Source organism: Hemitrygon akajei, chromosome 9, assembly GCF_048418815.1.
Source record: "Hemitrygon akajei chromosome 9, sHemAka1.3, whole genome shotgun sequence".
NCBI classification, from domain to species: domain Eukaryota; kingdom Metazoa; phylum Chordata; class Chondrichthyes; order Myliobatiformes; family Dasyatidae; genus Hemitrygon; species Hemitrygon akajei.
The window spans coordinates 43,689,949-43,710,922 of NC_133132.1; the positions used below are offsets into that span (position 1 = coordinate 43,689,949).

The 20,974-nt window shown below is 43.6% G+C and overlaps 2 protein-coding genes across 4 annotated transcripts in view; one reads left to right on the top strand and one right to left on the bottom strand.

The window, feature by feature from the left end:
* The window catches only part of crybg1a (crystallin beta-gamma domain containing 1a), a 232,613-nt gene extending 227,600 nt beyond the window's left edge, over positions 1 to 5,013 (top strand). For all 3 annotated transcript variants that reach the window (XM_073055847.1, XM_073055848.1, XM_073055849.1), the window contains 2 exons: positions 2,395 to 2,557; positions 3,552 to 5,013. In XM_073055847.1, the coding sequence (XP_072911948.1) occupies positions 2,395 to 2,557; positions 3,552 to 3,640 (252 nt within the window). In that variant the 3' untranslated portion in view covers positions 3,641 to 5,013. The remainder of the gene's footprint in view (positions 1 to 2,394; positions 2,558 to 3,551) is intronic.
* The window catches only part of rtn4ip1 (reticulon 4 interacting protein 1), a 53,822-nt gene continuing 37,706 nt past the window's right edge, over positions 4,859 to 20,974 (bottom strand). Inside the window, exon 9 of the mRNA XM_073055851.1 lies at positions 4,859 to 5,117. Coding sequence (XP_072911952.1) covers positions 5,004 to 5,117 — 114 coding nt within the window. The 3' untranslated portion in view covers positions 4,859 to 5,003. The remainder of the gene's footprint in view (positions 5,118 to 20,974) is intronic.

The following is a 20,974-nucleotide window of genomic DNA, read 5'->3' on the forward strand; positions in this document are numbered from 1 at the left end:
CTTGATAGTTCGTTTAAAAAAAGTTGATTTAAAAAATAATTACTTGCATTTTTATTGAAACATTTCATCCTGTGTTGGTAATAGTAGCTTTTCTTCTTTGTGATAATATTTTTTCACCTTTTCTACAAAGTTCAACATGCTTTTATTATTTATTATCTATAAAGAAGGCAAGGGGGCAGCTATATTTCAATAGGAGTTTGAGGAGATTTGGTTTGTCAACTACAACACACGAAAACATTACTAAGGTACCATGGAGAGCATTCTGACAGGCTGCAGCACTGCCTGATATGGAGGGGATTGCTACTGCACAGGATTGAAAGTTGTAAAATTAGTCAGCTCCATCGTGGGTACTAGCCTCTGTCGTATCCAAGACACCTTCATGGAGCAGAGCCTTAGGAAGGCGGCATTCATCATTAAGGATCCCCAGCACCCAGGATATTCCCCCTTCACGCTGTTACCATTGGGGAGGAGGTACAGAAGTCTGAGGGCACGCACTCAGCGATTCAGGAACAGCTTCTTCCCCTCTGACGTCTGATTTCTAAACGGACATTGAACCCATGAACACAACCTCAGTACATTTTTATTTGTTTTTTTTTGCACTACTATTTTAACGTAAGTATTTAATAGGCATATATCGTATACTCTTACTGTAATTCATTGTTTCTCTCATGTATTTCATTGCCCTGCTGCCGTAAAGTTAACAAATTTCGCGACATATGCCGGTGATATTAAACCTGATTCTGATTCTGTAGTATGTATACAATATACAACTTTGCCACACCACATGCTCTACTGTGTCCTTTGTATTTTCGAGGATTAAGTTATTTGTAATAAATGAAGATCACATAGTATCACATCAATATTTGAATATTTTTCTCTATTGCTGTCTGTTGTTTAGAAGAAGTTTATTTGGAGTTATAGAACATTGAAATCTTCTTCGGCTCACTTACCATCAAGCCACCTTTCAGACTAATCCAGGGTGTTCCCAACCTGAGGTCAACAGACCCCTTGCTTAATGGTAATTATAGACAATAAACAATAGGTGCAGAAGTAGACCATTCGGCCCTTCGAGCCTGCACCACCATTCTGAGATCATGGCTGATCATCTACTATCAATACCCGGTTCCTGCCTTGTTCCCATATCCCTTGATTCCCCTATCCATAAGATACCTATCTAGCTCCTTCTTGAAAGCATTAAATATTAATTGGCCTCCACTACCTTCCGAGGCAGTGCATTCCAGACCCCCACAACTCTCTGGGAGAAGAAGTTTTTTGGAGAAGTAATTGGCCCATGGCAAGAAGAAGGTTGGGAACCCCTGGACTAATCCAGTTTTTATTCTCCCCATACCCTAAGCAATTCCTCTCTGATTCTACTACTCACCCACATAATAATAGCGATTAACTGTGAGCAATTAACCCACCAGTCTGCGTGTCCTTGGGATGTGGGAGGAAACCAGAGCACTCGAGAAAAACCATGCAGTGAGAGAGAGGAAGTAAAATAGCACCGGAGGTCATAGTTAACACAGATCGCTGTGGCTGTGAGGCAGTAGATCGGTTAGCTCCACTATTGTGACACACATTGCTCATGGGAGGTCCAGTGAAGATATAGATATAGAAATATAAAGGCTTTGAGAGTTGGTATGGTCATCACTGCTTCCTGTCCTAAAGTCCCTCTCCCATCTATAAGTAAATCAATACTGTAATTGAGTTCTTTTTCCCTGTATTATCGTGTTTTGCATTGCACTGCTGCCGCTAAGTTAACAAATTTTATGACATATTCCAATTATTTTAAACCCTCTTTTCTTCACAAGCCAAGAACCTGATTCCCAGGTAAGTAATCCTGGCCATTACAGTGCCTCCGGTAACGGAGTACTGCCAGTGGTGTCACCACCGGGAAGACACTCAAAAAGTGAGCGTCTCACCGGGTTAAAGATAGCTCTCATTTACTCTAGCTGACTCTCTAGAGCAGGGCTTCCCAATGTGGGGTCCACAGACTCCTCGTTTAATGGTGTTGGTCCATGGCATAAAGAAGGTTGGGAAACCCTGCTGTAGACTTTGAATTGTGTTGAAGCAGTCTTTAGTGAGGTGTGAAGATGCAGTCAGGTCTCCCAGGGGTAGTAGAGCTTCATTTTAAGGAACACACACACACAATGCTGGAGGAACTCAGCATCAAAGGAGGGAAATGAACAGTCAACATTTTGGGCCACGGCCTTTCATCGTTTTCAGTTCTGAACAGTGTTCCTCTGAGACAAAAATAGTCCAATTTATATCACGGAGTTGTGAGCCATTTCAAACTGCGTATGCAGCCGGTCAGTATTTCATTTATATTCAGTGACTCTCCCTTCATTTGGATGGAATTGATTGAAACGGTTCCCTTCCTTTCTCCGGCCACAGATAGGAGAAGATTGTTGCTTGGATGTAACGGGAAGCTTGCTTGGCGTAGGTTCAAGACTGGGGATTTCACTACTCAACAGTAAAGACGTTCACATCTGGAGCATCGATTCCGACGGAGTCATATGGAATTGTATTAGGACTGACTTGGTTATCGACATTAAAGGTGAGGAGTTGATCCATTTTCTAATTCTCACGTTCTTGTCAGTGCATTCCTCTCCACCACTTAATGATATTTGCTTTAGCAATGTGAACCCAAGGCAATAATGCTCTCCCTTCCATCCTCTCGACTCGAGTTTGGACTGAGCTGCAGTGTTTATGCAAGTTCTACTTTAAAACACAAACCAATATCAGATAGGTAATTTTTTTAAAAGTAGGGAGTGATGGTGTTCCCTATAGGCGACTGTTCGGTAGGGTTAGTGCATAATTTGTTAGTTTAAGGGATGTGTTGATATAATTTGTTTTATTAATCATTAACCATATACAGTCATTGAATTGTGAGATTTAATTTAATTACAGTTTGTAAATATGTCATTCCTTTCATTAGGAAGTAGGTCAGTATCTAACTTCAGGAAAGGCATTAAATGATTTACTGGGAGGGGGGTGCAATTAATGTGGAAACCCTTATAAAATGCTTAGTTTATAGTCAGTAGAATCACAGAATATATATTTCAGCACATAAATGACTCTTCATCTGCATTCACAAATCAGTATTACTTTTTTAAGTGAGAAATCCCAGCCTGGAGAGAAGGAAATGTCCTTCCGGGTGTACCCTAAAATGGGAATAGAATTTGCATCTTTTTTAACATAATGTAATTTTCAGAGATGGCATGCAAGATGGTGTTCTAGTGTAATCTATGACCCTTCAGATTCGCACCTACTAAAAGTAAAGGGAATTTTAGCCACAATCCTGTCAGTTTTTCTTTACTTCACACCTGCCACTGAGAAGCTGGAAGGCCAGTAGCACATCAGAAAGCCCAAGCGTGCTGCACGAGGCGTCAGTAGCTGGGAGAAGAATCAACGACTCAAGGAGCGTTCACAAGATTTTAGTCACAATGAAAGCTTGGCTCTTCCGTAAGCAGGTGCTCACTGATGAAAGGTTAAGTCGGAACATTATGTCAATAGGCCTTAAAAGGTGTAATCTTCGTTTTTTTTTCAAGGGGGTCAGCATTACGACAAGAACCAAACCATTCTCAGCACATTTGATGAGGTTCGGCCAATGCAGAGGTGGGACCTGGATATCGTTTGATTCTTTCAAGGTGGAAACAGAAATGAAAAATCGTGAAGCACTTTCTAAGCACTGTGCATAAGTTGTCTACTGTCAGTGCAATGTTATATTTTCAAAGTAAATTCAGTAACAACTGCCATCTGCTTTTTGTTACATTATAATCTTTGTAAGGTCATAAGCATTCTTACATTTAGTTCATGCGTTGGGAACTGGCTGTTTTTGTTTAACTGAGAAAATCTCATTCCTGGTGTAAAATATGCTGAAACATTTTTAAATACTATTTATAATTGACTAATCCTGCTCACTGGTTTTACTGAACACTGGAAGTCTCTTCAGGAAATGGGTATAATAACTTCTCTGGCAAATTAATGCATTGGGATGAAGATACAGTTTTGCAACGATCCCCGCTTGACATTGTAATTGCTGTTGATGGTGGGTCATAAATATGAGGGTACTCATGCAGAATTGAATATCCGTAATATTGGATGTTTGTAACTGCGCTTGTGCTACCTTGGTTTGTACAAACCATTAAAAGTTCAGGATGTATTTTTGGTGTGAGAGATGGATGTTTGACTTGCTCTGCACAGATTACTACTGTGATGGTTCTGTGTTTTTTTGGGGGGAAAAAATTGAAAATGAGAATTGGTGTTAAAGTTTTAAGAACCTTTTTTTTTACAAGTGGTTCTAGTTCCTTATTATGACTTTCACTTTGTGGCTGAATTTTGAACTTTGGTTCAATTCAAAATCCAACCCTTTTATCGTTTGCATTGAAAAAAGCTTTTGAACAACTGTGAGATACAGTTGCTGGCCAACACAGCCACAATTTGCGAATATACAGATTTTAAAAAGTAAATTTCATATTGACCACCTGAAGACGATTTAACGTGGTGATGTGGATATCATATCATCACTAGTATCTTTGTAGGATGTTGAGAGTTGTTATGGGCAGGCCCAGCAATTCCTTCGACGTTACGGAGACAGTGGATGTTCAAATGACGATATTGTTTGATAAATTGCATCAGGGATCATCATAAACACTTTCACCTTAAAGGTTTTGTAACCTTTTAATCACCCATACATTCCTTTTTGTACTTTAGCAAATGAACTGGGGGCTGTATTATCTTTAATATTGGGTATGATGGTACTTTACCTTTATTATCCTCTTCGTCATTTTTATCAACTCAACTATTTCAACACTTGTTTGTGCCGTAAACTTGGATAAATACTTGTATAACCATCTTATTTAGAGTTATTTTGGTAAATGAAAAACGGACAATATTTTATTTCCTTTTCACTGTACAGTACATAGTTGCTACGATCAGCGACAGTACTACTGTGTTTGTTGTTTTGAAATGCTTATGCAAAAACTGCAAAATAAAATAATTCATTCTCCACTCCTGTTGATTACAGTCTTCCCTCGTGCATGACCTCCTTCCATTTTCAGGAAAGCCTGCGGTACTGCAGAAAATGGGAAGAGCTGCTCAACAACTGGTCGGACCTGAAACACGAGAGAGAAGGTTATAAAGGAATTACCTCTGGCGATTATTCGTTGCCTCGAACCAACAAAATAACCGCACAACAAAAGTTAAAGCTTGAATATAAAGCTCATCTTTTATCATTGGCTCCATGCAGTGCTTTCCTGAAACACTTATCTTGCTTCAGCAGATCAATGCATCGTGCCAGTACCAATTGAGAATTGGTAAGGGTGCATCTGGTTTGGGCAACATGTACGCCGTCCCATAAAGTAATACATATGCACTCAGTGGCCATTTTATTAGACACCTGTACCTAATAAAGAGGCCACTGAGTGTGTTTCTGGTCTTCTGCTGCTGTAGCCCATCCACTTCAAGGTTCGACTTGTGCGTTCAGAGATGCTCTTCTGCACAGCTTTGCTGCAGTGCGTGATTATATGAGCTACTGTCGCCATCCTGTTAGATTGAACCAGACTGGATACAATAGGGTCTTCCAAGAGACTCTTAGGTACATGGAGCTTAGAATTATAGAGGGCTGTGTGGTAGGGAAACTCTCGGCAGCTTCTAGATTAGGTTACATGCTCATTTTCTTCTGACTTCTCTTATTAACAAGGCATTGTGGCCCACAGAATTGCCGCTAACTGGATGTTTTTGTTGCTTACACCATTCCCTGTAAATATTATAGGCTTTTGTGCGTGAAAATCCCAGGAGATCAGCAGTTTCTGAGATACCTGAACCTCCCTGCATTTCGTGGTCAAAGTCACTTAGATCACACTCCTTCCCCATTCCGATGTTTGGTCTGAACAACATCTGAGTCTCCTGACATGTCTGCATGCTCTTATGCATTGAGTTGCTGTCACATGATTGACTATTTAGGTAGCTGCATTAATGAGTACGTGAATCTAAACTGGCCACTGAGTATATCCCTTGCTGGTTTCTCAACATTGCACGATGGTCACCAATAGGCATGGTGTTGCTTCACTAATTCAACTCTACTGTGGTTTATACCTGTCCCAGGACTTATTATTAATCCAGCTGACAAAAATAGCTATTAGAACTTTCAAATCTTTACCTTGATAATTAAATACTAAGTGCTGATATTCTGCCTGGATGTGCTGTCATGCAGAGCTCCTAATGCAAACAGTAAATTGGGTAAATTGATTTATTATTGTCACATGTACTGAGGTATGGTGAAAAACATCGTCCATGGAGATCAATTCGATATAACTGCGCCTTGAAGTGGTACAAGGGAAAACAATAACAAAATGCAGAATAAAGCGTTACAGAGAAAGTGCAGGCAAGACAATAAGATGAAAGGCCATAACAAGATAGATTATAAGGTCGAGTCCATCTTACGGAATGTAATATTTTTCTAACATTTCATTATTTAACTTGCATTATTATCATAAACAAGAGAAGATCTGCAGATGCTGGAAATCTAAACAACACATACACAAAATGCTGGAGGAACTCAGCAGGCCAGGCAGCTTCTACGGAAAGGGTAAACAGTCTTCAGGATTGGAGAAAAAAAGATGAGAAGTCAAGAGTAAGGTGGTGTGGGGGAGGGCAGGAAGAAGTACAAGGTGATAGGTGAAATTGGGGGGCAAGGGGTGAAGTAAAGAGCTGGGAAGTCAATTGGTGAAAAAGTTAAAGGGATGGAGAAGGGGGAATCTGATATGAGAGGTCAGAAGGCCGTGGGAGAAAGGGAAGGGGTGGAAGCATCGTAAGGAGGTAATAGGCAGGTAAAGAGATAAGGAGAGAGAGGGAAATGGGAATGGAGAATTGTGATGCGGGGCGGGGGTTGCCATTACCGGAAGTTCGAGAAATCGATGTTCATGCCATTGGACTGCTGGAAATTCACACCAGAGAGTTAGTAATGGAGGACAAAGAAATGGCAGAAGAACCTTATAAGTATTTTGTATTAGTCTTCACTATGGAAGACATTATGCCAGAAATTTGAGAGTGTCAGGAGCAGAAATGAGTGTAGATGCTATTACCAGGGAGAAGTCCTGAAGGTGGGTGAGTCACCTGGACCCGATGAAATCAGAGGTACAAAGCGACTTGGGAGTCCTTGTGCAGCATTCCCGAAAGGTTCGTGTGCAGCTTGAGTCAGTGATAAGGAAGACAAACGCAATGTTAGCATCCATTTTGAGAGGGCTAGAATATAAGAGTAAGGATGTAATACCGAGTCTTTGTAAGGCATTGGTCAGACCACATGGAACATTGTGAGAAAATTCGGCCCCTTTTCAAAGATTTGCTGGCATTAGAGAGATTTCAGAGGAGGTTCACAAGAATTATTCTGGAAATGAAAGGGTTAACATATGCCTCTGGGCTTGCACTCACTGGAGTTTGGGAGAATGAGGGGGATCTCACTGAAATGTAACAAATTTTGAAAGGCCTAAATAGAGTGGATGTGGAGAGGATGTTTTCCATCATGGTGAAGTCTAGGACCAGAGGGTACAGCCTCAAAATGCAGGGATCTCCCTTTTACAGCAGAGATAAGGAGGGATTTCTTTAGCTAGAGGGTGGTGAATCTGTGGAATTCATTTCCACAGACAGATATGGAGGCCAAGTCATTGGGTATATTTAAAGCGGAAGTTGATAGGTTTTAGATTAATAAGGGTGTCAAGGGTTATGTGGAGAAGGCAGGAAAATGGGGTTGAGAGGGTTAATAAATCAGACATGATGGAATGGTAGGACAGATTCAATGGGCCAAATGGCCTAATTCTGCTTCTGTATCTTATGGTGCAAATAGAATATGCACGTGCCAACTGCTGTTCACATTGGTGGAGAGCTAGTTGATAGATTGTACAGCATTAAAGCAATGGACAACTATGTGCTGATTGAACATTGCCTGGGTTGTATTCACTGAGCCCCAATTCCTGCTCTCTTCACTGGTGGTGAGCATACAGGTGATGATAGTAACTTCACCATTAAAAAGAAAAGCAGGAAAAATACTTTTTCTACAAAAATGCCACTCATGAACAAAGTCTAACACAAAGCTATCAACCAGGAGAGACTGGCAGGGTTTCATCCAATGTCCCTTAGAAAGACGGGCAAAATTCAGCAAGGCAATGATGTTCACAGAAATTGTCCTCAATTTCTTAAGAAAGAAACCAAAAGCACAATGATTTTGTGACAAGCAAAGAACTAGTGATAAAAATGTAGTAGATGTCACGATTACGGTCTCTCAAACAAGCATTTGAGAACATGCCAGAATGCTACTAGTGGAGTAATTGTACACAAACATCAGAAGCAGTGGCTAAAAGAACAAGAACTTTTCTGAACAGTATGTTCTGAGTCCTGTCCCATCCTCTTCCCCATTGCCCTCCAACCCAGGGATAACATCAGACCATTGTTCGCATAAACAATTTCGATTTGAGATCAGGGACTCTATCAAAACTTAAAACCATCAAGAAGTCCAATTAACAGTGCAGGTAAATCAAGTTGTGGAAAAGACAAAACCAGGCTAAGCAAAGATGTAATTGAAGAGACACACGTCTCCACATTGGAACACCATATACCCGTGATCATAGGGCACCTATCAATCCACCAGGTGCCTATGATCTGGAAGGTGCCTCTACAAGTCTTTTGCTCCAGTTATAGAAAGCTCTGGTTAAATGTCATCTGAAATATCGCGTATAGGTCTGGTCTCTGCCAAAGGAAAGAGGCATCCACATCTGAATCCCATCTGAATGGTGACTAGGATCCGCTACAATTCTCCTACTGAAGCAGCAGGTCTACAGCAGATGCTATCTCATTGGCTCTTCACACAACCCTGGAATATCTGGACTGTAAAAGTGCATACATCAGGATGCTCTTTATCCATTACAGCTTGGCGTTTAACGCCATCCTCTCCTCAAAACTATTCAATAAGCTCGGGCCTCAATACCCCCTTGTGCTATTGGATCCTGGATTTCCTCACTTGTAGACCCCAGTCAGTTTGGATTGGCAAAAACATCTCCTCCACAATCTCCATCAGCACAGGAGCACCACAGGAATTAGCCCCCCTGCTCTACTCACTCTACACCTATGTCTGTGTGGCTAAGTACAGCTCCAACACCATATACAAGTTTGCTGACAACACCACGGTTATGGGCTGTATCAAAGGGGTGATGAATCAAGACTGAAAACTTGGCTGAGTGGTGTAATAACAACCACCTCTCACTCAATGTCAATAAGACCAAGGAACTGCTTGTAGACTTCAGAAAGGGAAACCAGAGGTCCGTGAGCCAGTAATCATCGGAGGATTGGAGGTGGAGAGGGTCAGAAACTTTAAATTCCTGGGTGTCACTATCTCAGAGGACCTGTCCTGGATCCATCATATAAATATAATTGCGAAGAAAGCACGATAGTGCCTCTACTTCCTCAGGAGTCTGTGGAAATTCAGCATGTCATCAAAAACCTTGGCAAACTTCTATAGATGTGTGGTGGAAAGTGTGCTGACTGGCTGCATTTTGGCCTGATATGGGAACACCAATGCCTTTGCACAGAAAATCCTGCAAAAGGGAGTGGATTCGGCCCAGTACATTACAGGTAAAACCCTCCCAACCATTGAGCACATCTACATGAAACATTGCCGTAGAAAAGCAGCATCCATCATCAAAGATCCTCACCATCCAGGCCACACTCTTTCCTCACTGCTGCCATCAGGTAGAAGGTACAGGTGCCTCAGGATTCACACCACCAGGTTCCAGAACAAAAGGGGATACTCATTTAAAGACTATTATATTGTTATTTTATGTATTTATTGCTATTTATTTATATCAGCATTTGCACTTTTTTTTACAGTTAACAGTTCCTGATGTTTACGTTACTGTTCTATAGATTTGCTAAGTATAACCCACAGAAAAGAATCTCAGGGTTGTATGTGGTGAATGTATGTACTCTGATAATAAATTGATCCTTTGACTACTTTGTTATTTGCTTGTAGGGGCTGTAGCAAAGGTTACTACAGTACTCCCTGGGATGATCGATTAGGTTTTTGGGTCTTGACTGTGCTGCAGTGATAGCCTACACATAGAGGTCACTGTGCTACTGTGACACACAGATTCCAGGGCATTGAAGCATAATTGCCTGAGACAAGAGGATATCATCCACAATCGTACTCCATTTCAAAGCTGCACAGTAGAAAAACTGGCCAGAGGTAGAATCGGGGACAGTATGCAGCAGTCGAGCAGCCTACTGACACTCTGGCCTGGATTTCCTTCACTCATGAGCCAGCTTTTCTGAATGCAGTGTCCACAGTGTCCTAAAGGAGGCCAATTGGGATGCTGATACTGGGCTTCTGAAAGTGTTTTCAAGGTCACCTGTTCATTCATCTACCTGAGAATAGAGCACATGGGAAGGCCCAAAAGGCTTCCAATTTGTATCTCTGGGCAGAAATGCATGGCCAGCACAACTGATAAAGGAACATGCTCTCCTTCCTACCTCCAGTGACCCATGTTGTAACCCACCCGGTATACTGAGAGGGTCTCGTTTCACACAGGCTGACAATGGGGGTGGGGAAAGGTGGGAAGGGGTAGGAAAACAGAGCCAAAGTGGCAAGAGACAGAAGAGAGAGCAAGGTTAAAAGAGAGGAGAGGGAGGGGAAAGACAAGAGAAGAGTGAGAAAGGGAAACAGGAGAAGGGAGAGCGATGGAAAGAAGAGAGGGGAGAGGGAGGGAAGGATGAGAAGAGAGGGAGGGAAAGACAAGAGAAGATAAAGAGGGAGAGAAAGAAAGTGAAAGAAAGACACAATAGGCATGAGGAAAGAGAAAATGTTAAATAGGGTTATTAGCACAGTAGGCATGAGGAAAGAGAAAACTACATAGGGTTATTAGCTGCTGTTGAGTAAGGACTGCATTGCCACCTATTGGACAAGAGCTGTTAGTTGTAGTAAAGCTGTACAACACATCACTCATAAATGAAATAAGTTCATTTAATGATTTCCTTTCATGAAGAAACTCTCCAGGGCATTTCATTTGACATTCACATTCAGTAAGACTAAACCAGGCCATGATTCCAATCAGCTTTGATGAAAAGTTGTTAGTTAGCTAGCTGCTAATAAACTGTGATTCTTTTAACACTTCAGAGTCATACAGTTATAGAGCACTACAATGAAGAAACAGGCCCTTCTGCCCATCTAGTCAGTGCCAAACTGTTGTTCTGCCTAGTCCCAACAACCTGCACCTGGACCTTAGCCCTCCATACCCTTCCTATCCATGTGCATATTCAAACTTCCCTCAAATGTTCCAATCAAACTTGCATCCACCACTTCCTCTGGCGGCTCGTTCCACACTCAAGTTCAAGTTTACTGTCATTCAACCAAACAAAATGACGTTTCTCCAGACCAAGATGCACAATGCAGTAATGTAACTCACACATACAACACAAAGTTGACAAATAAAAAGGTGCGAATACAGCACCTCCAAAAAGTATTCACCACCCCCCCTCGGAAGTTTTCATGTTTTATTGTTTTACAACACTGAATCACAGTGGATTTAATTTGGCTTTTTTTTGACACTGATCAACAGAAAAAGACTCTTTTGTGTCAAAGTGAAAACAGATCTCTACAAAGTGATCTAAATTAATTACAAATATAAAACACATAATAATTGATAGTATACAAGTATTCACCCCCTTTAATATGACACACCAAATCATCACTGGTGCAGCCAATTGGGTTTAAAAATCAGATAATTAGTTAAATGGAGATCACCTGTGTGCAGTTAAGGTGTTTCAGGTGATTGTAGTAAAAATACACCTGTGTCTGGAAGGTCCAACTGCTGGTGAGTCAGTATCCTGGCAAAAACTACACCATGAAGACAAACGAACACTCCAAGAAACTCCATTAAAAAAAGTTATTGAAAAGCACAAGTCAGGAGATGGATACAAGAAAATTTACAAGTCACTGAATATCCCTTGGTGTACAGTTAAGTCAATCATCAAGGAATGGAAAGAATATGGCACAGTTATAAACCTGCCTAGAGCAAGCTATCATCAAAAACTGGGTGACCATTCAAGAAGAGGACTAGTGAGGGAGGCCACCAAGAGACCTATGACAACTCTGGAGGAGTCACAAGCTTCAGTAGCTGAGATGGGAGAGGCTGCTCATACAACAACTGTTGCCCAAGTGCTTCACCAGTCACAGCTTTATGGGAGAGTGGCAAAGAGAAAGACACTGTTTAAAAAAAATCTCATATGAACTCTCAGCTAAAGTTTGCCAGAAGGCATGTGAGAGATGTTGAAGTGGCTGGAAGAAGGTTCTATGGTCTGATGAAACCAAAATTGGGCTTTTCAGCCATCAGACTAAATGCTGCATTTGGTGTAAGCCGGACACTGCACCTCATCGAAAACACACCATCCCTAGGAAAGCCTGATGCAGTCTGAAAGAGAACTGTCATTTGGGAGACTATTTGTTTTCCAGCAAGACAATGGTTCCAAGCATAAAGCCAAAGTTACACAGAAATGGATTAAAAACAACAAAGTTAATGTCCTGGAGTGGCCAAGTCAGAGTCCAGACCTCAATCCAACTGGGAATTTGAGGCCGGACTTGAAAAGGGCTGTTCACTCATGATCCCCATGCAATCTGACAGAGCCTGAGCAGATTTGTAAAGAAGAATGGGGAACAATTGCAGTGTGCAGATGTGCAAAGCTGATAGAGACCCATCCACACAGGGGTGAATACTTATGCAATCAATTATTTTGCGTTTTGTATTTGTAATTAATTTAGATCACTTTGTAGAGATCTGTCTTCACTTTGAAACAGAAGAGTGTTTTTCTGTTGATCAGTGTCAAAAAAGTCAAATTAAATCCACTGTGATTCAATGTTGTAAAACAATAAAACATGAAAACTTTCGGGCGGGGGGGGGAATACTTTTTATAGGGCACTATACAAATTAAAAAGTAAACAGTATAACAGAGCTGGCATTCCATACGTGATGATATCTAGGTAATGGCAGGGAGTTCAGCAGTCTTCTGGCCTGGGGGAAGGAACTGTTTTTCATCCTAACAGTCCTTGTGATAATGCAAGAATAGCCCTGCCTGATGGTAGGGGGTCAAAGAGATTGTGGGATGGATGAAAGGGATCACTGACAATGTTAAGGACCCTGCATACACTGTGCTCCTGATAAATATCTCTAATGGGTGGAAGAGAGACCCTGATGATCTTCTTCACAGTCTTTGCAATCCTTTGTAGGGACTTGTGGTCAGATGCCTCACAATTCCTGTACCAGAAGATGATGCAGCTGGTCTGGAGACTGTCGAGGGTGCTCCTGTAAAAATTGGTTAGAATGAAGTGGGGGGGGGGAAGCTTTGCTCACCTCAATCTCCTTAGCAAGTGGATATGTTGCTGTGCTTTCTTGACGAAAGAAGCAGTATTGAGAGAGAAGGTGAGAAACGGTGCTCCTAACTCTCTCCACAGAAGAGCTGGTCATGTGCACTGAGGGGTCAGGCTGCAGCTTTCTGAAGTCCACAATCACCTCTTTGGTCTTGTCCGTGTTGAGACTCGAGTTGTTGCGCTCACACCATCATCCCAGCTGCCCTTCCTCCTCTACGTACGCCATTTCGGCGGCGTCGTTGATGACATCAGCCACTGTTGTGTCATCAGAGAACTTGATTCAGATTGAGCTACATCATGCAGCGCAGTCGTGCACCAGCAGTACGGAGAGCAGCGGCTGAGCATACAGCCCGGGGGTACCAACGCACAGAGATACAGCTGCCAACACGGACAGACTGGGGCCTTTCCGTCGAGAAATCCAAGCTCCAGTTACGGAGAGAGGTGCTGAGACCCAATGTGGTCAGTTTACCCACCAGCTTCTGAGGGATGATTGTATGAAATGCCAAGCTGAAGTCGATAAACAAAATCCTGGCAGGTGAAGCACCATTTCCAGGCGAGTCAGGAGAAAGTGGAGGGCAGAGGCTACGGCACCATCAGTGGACCGTTTTGAGTGATAAGCGATCTGGAAAGAGTTCAACGTAGCAGGAGGATGGAATTTAGTATGATCCAAACCAGCCTCTGAAAGCACTTTGTCATTGTTGAGGTGAGTGGCGCTGGACAGTAGTCATTAAGGCAAGTTACTGTCACCCTCTTGGGCAGGAGGATAGCGGGCACCTTGAAGTCTACAGGGCCAGTGGACCGTTCCAGAGAGATGTTGAAGGTGTCTGTTCGAACGTCTGTTAACTGGGCTGCTCAATCCCTCAGCACCCAACCAGGTATGTTATCAGGCCCCACAGCTTTACGTGGGTTGACCCTGGCTAGGGTCTTTCTCCCATCTGTAGCGACCGACAGAGTGTCTGATGCTCGGGGAAAGGAGGGCCTTCCCTCCCTGGCACATCGTTCTGTGCGTCGTCTCACTGTCCTCTGAGTGAAGGTGGTCCCCCCATGTTCCCCTTAAATATTTCACCTTCCACCCTTAGCCCATGACCTCTAGTTCTAGTCTCACGCACAACCTCAATAGAAAAAGCCTGCTTGCATTTACCTCTGTCAAAGCTTTCCTCATTCTCTGATGCTCTAGGGAGTGAAGCCCTAACCTATTCAACCTTTCCCGAAAACTCAAGTCCAAGTCCCGGCAATGTCCTTGTAAGTTTTCTCTGCACTCTTTCAATCTTATTGATATCTTCCCTGCAGGTGGGTGACTGCACACGATACTCCAAGTTTGGTGTCACCGATGTCTTTTCCAACTTCAACATAACATCCCAACCGCTGTACTCAGTTCTCTGATTTATGAAGATCAATGTGCCAAAACCTCTCTTTATGACCTTATCTACCTGTTACACTGCTTTCAAGGAATTATGGATCTGTATTCCCAGAGCCCTCTGTTCTACCATACTCATCAGTGCCCAACCGCTAACCGTGTAAGCCCCACCCTGGTTGGTACTCCCAAAAGTGCAACACCTTGCTCTTCTCAGCATTAAATTCCATCTGCCATTTTTCAGCCCATTTTTCCAGCTGATCCACATCCTGCTGTAAGCTTTGGTAGCCTTCTTGACTGTATTACTGGAGATATTCAGACATTCATAGTGCTTGACAGTTTTGACAGGCAGCAAAGCAGGAAAACAAGAAAATAGGAGTGAGACAGCCTCCCCTGATCGTGGCAGATCAACACTGGCCTCAACTCCTTTGCCAGTTGCTCAGAACACTCAATTCCTCAATGTTTCAATTATTTATCTATCTCCAACTTAAACTATGTTAATGATCAGACTCACAGATGCAGAATTTCAGGCATCCACTTTCCACTGAGAGATAAATGTTTCCAGACCTCAGTTTTAAGTGACATCCCTCTATCTTGCAGCTACGGCCCCAGATGCATAAACTCTCCTACTTGTGAGATCTTTCAGGTCTCAATCTGAAACATTCACAGTCCATTTTCCTCCGTAGATGCTACCTGACCTGCTGAGTTCCTGGCTTGTTTGTGTGCTGCCCTTCATAATAACGGCCAACATTTTGTCTTCTTAACCACTTGTGAATCCTGCCTGCTAACCTTTTATAACTCCTGCAGTAGAACACATTGGTTCCTCTGAACGTCACGTGTAGGCAAAATGGAGACTTCATATCTGCAAGAGGTAATTTTAAGCTATCGGTGACTAAAGCTGGTGATTATGGTCAGTGAGCCTCTGCCAATAAAATCCAGGCTATCGTACATTTCCCTCTACACGGATGGTGGCCTCTCAGAGCCTCCAGCACACCCAACCATTGTTTCAGATGTTTTGCTCATTTATACCACTGAAAAGTGCTGAACAGCCCAAATGTGAAAATGCTTCAGATGAGGTATAAAGCTGGTTTTAAATGTTGAAGATAAAATTTGGTCTTTACTTCCTTTAAAATCTGATATTGTTGAATATCAGAGACTTGATAAGCTGTCAATACTTTCTCGGGAGTGATACTTTCATTGAGTGGTCCTGTGACCACCCAGACCAGATGCTGAAGTCCAGGACAACCTGTCTCAGTGAGTATACTCTTCACATTCAAACCAGCTGAGCTCAGACTGCAGGTTATGACTGTAGAACCAAGACCGTCCCGTTGCACTCACATCCATCATCATGAAGTGTTTCGAGAGGCTCGTCATGAGGCATATCAAGACCCTGCTGCCCCCCCTCACCGGACCCCCTGCAGTTTGCGTACTGTCCCAACCACTCAACAGACAACGCCATTGTCATCACCCTCCACCTGGCCCTAACCCAGCTGGACAAAAAAAGACACATATGTTCGAATGCTGTTCATAGATTTCAGTTCAGCATTCAACACAATCATCCCTCAGAAACTGATTGGAAAGCTGAGCCTACTGGGTCTGAACACCTCCCTCTGCAACTGGATCCTAGACTTCCTGACTGGGAGACCTCAGTCAGTCCGGATCGGGAGCAGCATCTCCAACACCATCACACTGAGCACGGGGGCTCCCCAGGGTTGTGTGCTCAGTCCACTGCTGTTCACTCTGCTGACCCATGACTGTGCTGCAACACACAGCTCGAACCATATCATCAAGTTCGCCAATGACACGACCGTGGTGGGTCTCATCAGCAAGAACGACGAGTCAGCTTACAGAGAGGAGCTGCAGTGGCTAACAGACTGGTGCAGAGCCAACAACCTGTCTCTTAATGTGAACAAAACAAAAGAAATGATTGTTGACTTCAGGAGGGCATGGAGCGACCACTCCCCGCTGAACATCGACGGCTCCTCGGAAGAGATCGTTAAGAGCACCAAATTTCTTGGTGTTCACCTGGCGGAGAATCTCGTACCAGCTCCATAGCACAGAAAGCCCAGCAGCGTCTCTACTTTCTGTGAAGGCTGAGGAAAGTCCATCTCCCACCCCCCATCCTCATCACATTCTACAGGGGTTGTATTGAGAGCATCCTGAGCAGCTGCATCACTGCCTGGTTCGGAAATTGCACCATCTTGGATCGCAAGACCCTGCAGCGGATAGTGAGGTCAGCTGAGAAGATCATCGGAGTCTCTCTTTCCGCCATTATGGACATTTACACTACACTCTGCATCCACAAAGGAAACAGCATTATGAAGGACCCCACACACCCCTCATACAAACTCTTCTCCCTCCTGCCATCTGGGAAAAGGCACCGGAGCATTCGGGCTCTCACGACCAGACTATGTAACAGTTTCTTCCCCCAGGCCATCAGACTCCTCAATACCCAGAGCCTGGACTGACACCTTACTGCCCTATTGTCTTGTTTATTATTTATTGTAATGCCTGCACTGTTTTGTGCACTTTATGCGTCCTGGGTAGGTCTGTAGTCTAGTGTAGTTTTTTTCTGTGTTGTTTTTTTACGTAGTTCAGTCTAGTTTTTGTACTGTGTCATGTAACACCATGGTCCTGAAAAACGTTGTCTCATTTTTACTATGTACTGTACCAGCAGTTATGGTCGAAATGACAATAAAAGTGACTTGACTTGACCCATAGCAGTGACCTCTAACCCAGTGTCTGCAGTGAGCCAGAACCTACTGTAATTCAGTATAGTTTGACGGGTTCAGTAACAATGGGGAAGCTAAGGAGAGAGAAAAGAAACCTGTGCACGGAGCACAGGATGATGCTTTTCTGGGAACAGCCACTTTAATAGGGACCAGTGAATATTGTTTGATCAAAGACTCTGGGCATGGCGAAACAACTGGCTTGTTAGCTGTGACTTCCTCAGTCACCGAGGGCCAATGGCCATTCCACAGCCTGACTAACAACATAGTCTCCGGACAAAAGAGACTGCAGATGCTGGAATCCAAAACGAACAAAGGGAACACTGAGAAAGCTCAGAGAGTTTGCAGCATCTGCAGAGGCAAAAGGTGTAGGTCAACATTTGGTACCGAGACCCTGCATCCAAAACGCGAACACACTGCATGGATGCTGCTTGATCTGCTGAGACCTTTCACCATTTTGTCCACTGCTGCCGCATCCATACCTCTTCCAGCCTTACAAAGTCAACGGATCCACTGACTGTACAATCAGAAATCAAGCCCAAACCACTCCCAATGTGTAAGGGTCAGTCTTCAGGTTCACACAGGAGGCCTGGTGGCCACTGTAGAACAGTCATCTGCAGTACTGTGCAAAAGTCTTGGGCACATATACATAGCTGGGGTGCCTAAGACTTTTGCACAGTGCTGTATTTTCCAACGTGGAGCAGAGAGCAAGTTTGTAAGTCTGGCGGGAATAGCGATGGTGGAGCGCTGGGGGAGGGGTGTGGGACAGGTGGCAGAGAAGGAGTGCCAGGAGTGGGGTTGGTGGTGCAGGTGTAGACACACTCAGCCCTGAGACACCAGGCAAGGTCATTTGATTCCAAATAACTGATTTATTGATCATTACAGAATGTCTCTCTGGTGCTTCTCACTCCCTCTCCTCTCCCTTCTCCTTTTCCCAACCATGAATCCCCTCTTCCCACTCTCAGTCCACAATAGAGACCCATATCAGAATCGGGTTTATCATAACTCACATATGTCAGTAAATTTGTTTTTTTTTGCAATAGCAGTACAGTGCAATATAGAAAATTACTACAGTACTGTGCAAAATTCTTAGGCAGCCTAGCTTTTGCACAGTACTGTATCTAGTCACCTTTCTTCTGGTGCCATGTCTCTCCCAGGTTTAAAAACCATTAACCGTGCAGTTTAGAATTGCCATTCCATCCATTTCCAACCAAGTCCTAGGGAGCATGTCCAAAATCATGACAATATGCTGCATTTAGAAACAAATCTTCCCGCTTATATTTTTGCCAATTGTCTCCTAACTATTGTGCTAGGTACTTAACCTGCTTTGTATTTAGATGAGATAGAATGGAAGAAAGGCAAAGAAAGGATTGGAGCGGAAGAAATAGCATCAGTGAATGCAACTCCTCGAGACATCAGGCATCTGTCTGTATGTAAGAATAACTGGGCAGTGGCTATCAACACATCTGTGTTACGTTTCACTTCTGCAATTGCCAATCCGATTTTCATCAACAATATGTTTGCAATCAGTCTGCGTTCGAAGGCCAGCGACGTGGAGGAGGGGTCGGGATAAGAGACATAAGAGGGGGCGGGATAAGAGACATATGGGGGTGTCGGGCTGTCTGAGGGCAGTGAGTCGGAGAGCCCAGTGTTTGAGCTCTGGAGTTTGGGGGTCCCGTTACTGGCTCGTCTGGGGCCGGACACAGAAGATCAAAGCCTGAAAGCTGAGCAGAAGTCCCGATGGGTGAAGGCTAGAGACCGGAGGTCTGGAGACCTGCCCTAAGAGAGGATGACTGTCTGCATGTGTGGACCGGTGGGAGGGAGGAATGGGGCTTGTTTTGCTGCTGTTGTTTTCTGATGCTTGTTCTGTTGACCTGCCAAGCATGGTGGGCATGCTATGTTGGCGCCAAAGCCCCCAGCACACCCCGCTCGAATTGCATTGGTTGCTGGCACAAACGATGCCTTTTATTTCTGTGCATTTCGATGCACATGTGATGAATTAATCTGAATCTGGATCAAAATGCTGTACACGCTAAGTAAACAAGCCAAGCCCAAAAGCAGCCATTAACATCCTGAACTGAACTGTAATCCAGAAGAATGAGAGACGGCATGTGACTCAAATGCCGACTCATTTCAGTTATGCAGTGACTCAACACAATTTACCCCTCACTGGTATATTTTAAAGCAATTATGCAGCGTAGAGGTTTTTGAAACTGCTGAATGGAATTTTCACTGTGTTTACCTCATACAGCAAGTTTCTCTGAACACAATACATTCACTTCATTCTCTGCTATCCTTTCATTGTCCTGGTGTTGTTAAGGAATTAACCAAACTGAAAACTCTCCTACAACTAGTTGGAAGTGACAGTGAGTGGAACTGAGGTCCAAAAGACCCCGGCACATTACGGCTGCGATGTGTACACTATCCACACCGTGCTCTGCTACAACTGACCAACACCTTACAAAACTGCAGCCTGTGCCGATCTGCAGGTGCATTGAAGCATCATAACCTCCAAAGACCCGCATCCGAATCAGGTTTATCGACACTCACATCATGAAATTTGTTTTTTTTTGTTGCAGCAGCAGTACAGTAAAATTACACCAGTACCATAAAAATGTCTGAGGCACCCTAGCTATATATATGTGCCTCAGACTTTTACACAGTATTGTGTAGTTACAAGTCAGAGTGACGTGCAGCTGGGAGTGGATGGTGTTGCAATGCACCTACTGCCTTGGTCTTTCTAAGCAGTAGGAGTATGAGATGCTGTCAAGTTAGCCTGGGTGAGCAAGTGCAGCACATTTGTAGATGGTAGACATCACAGCTCGTGATGGAGGCGATGAATGGTTGTCGGCGGAGTGACAAAATGCCGGTCAGGTTAACTGCTTTGTCCTGGAGGGTATTGAGTTTTCTGATTGTTGAAGACTGCATGCATTCGTACAACTATTGTACTACTCTCCTGATTTGTGTCATATGTGCAGTAGAAGCACCTTGGGGCATCAGAAGCAAGTTATTTGCTAAACGTGATCCCGTTTCTGACCTGCCCTTGTAGCCACAGTACCTAGATAAGACCGTTAGACATAGGAGCGGACTTGGCCATTTGGCCCATTGAGTCTGCTCTGCCATTTCCCTCTCAGCCCCATTCTCCTGCCTTCTCGCTGTATCCTTTCACAGGCTGACTTCTCAAGAAGCTATCAACCCCACTATAAATACACCCAATGACCTGGCCTCCACAACCATCTGTGGCAATGAATTCACCACCCTCTGGCTAATGAAATTCCTCTTATTCTCTGTTGTAAATTAATGTCTGTCTATTATGAGGTTGTGCCCTAGACTCCTACACCATACGAAACATCCTCTCCACATCCACTCTGTCTAGGCTTTTCAACATTTGATAGGTTTCAATAAGATCCCAGCCTACCCACATTCTTCTGAACTCCAGCGAGTACAGACCCACAGCCATTAAACATTCCTCATATGATA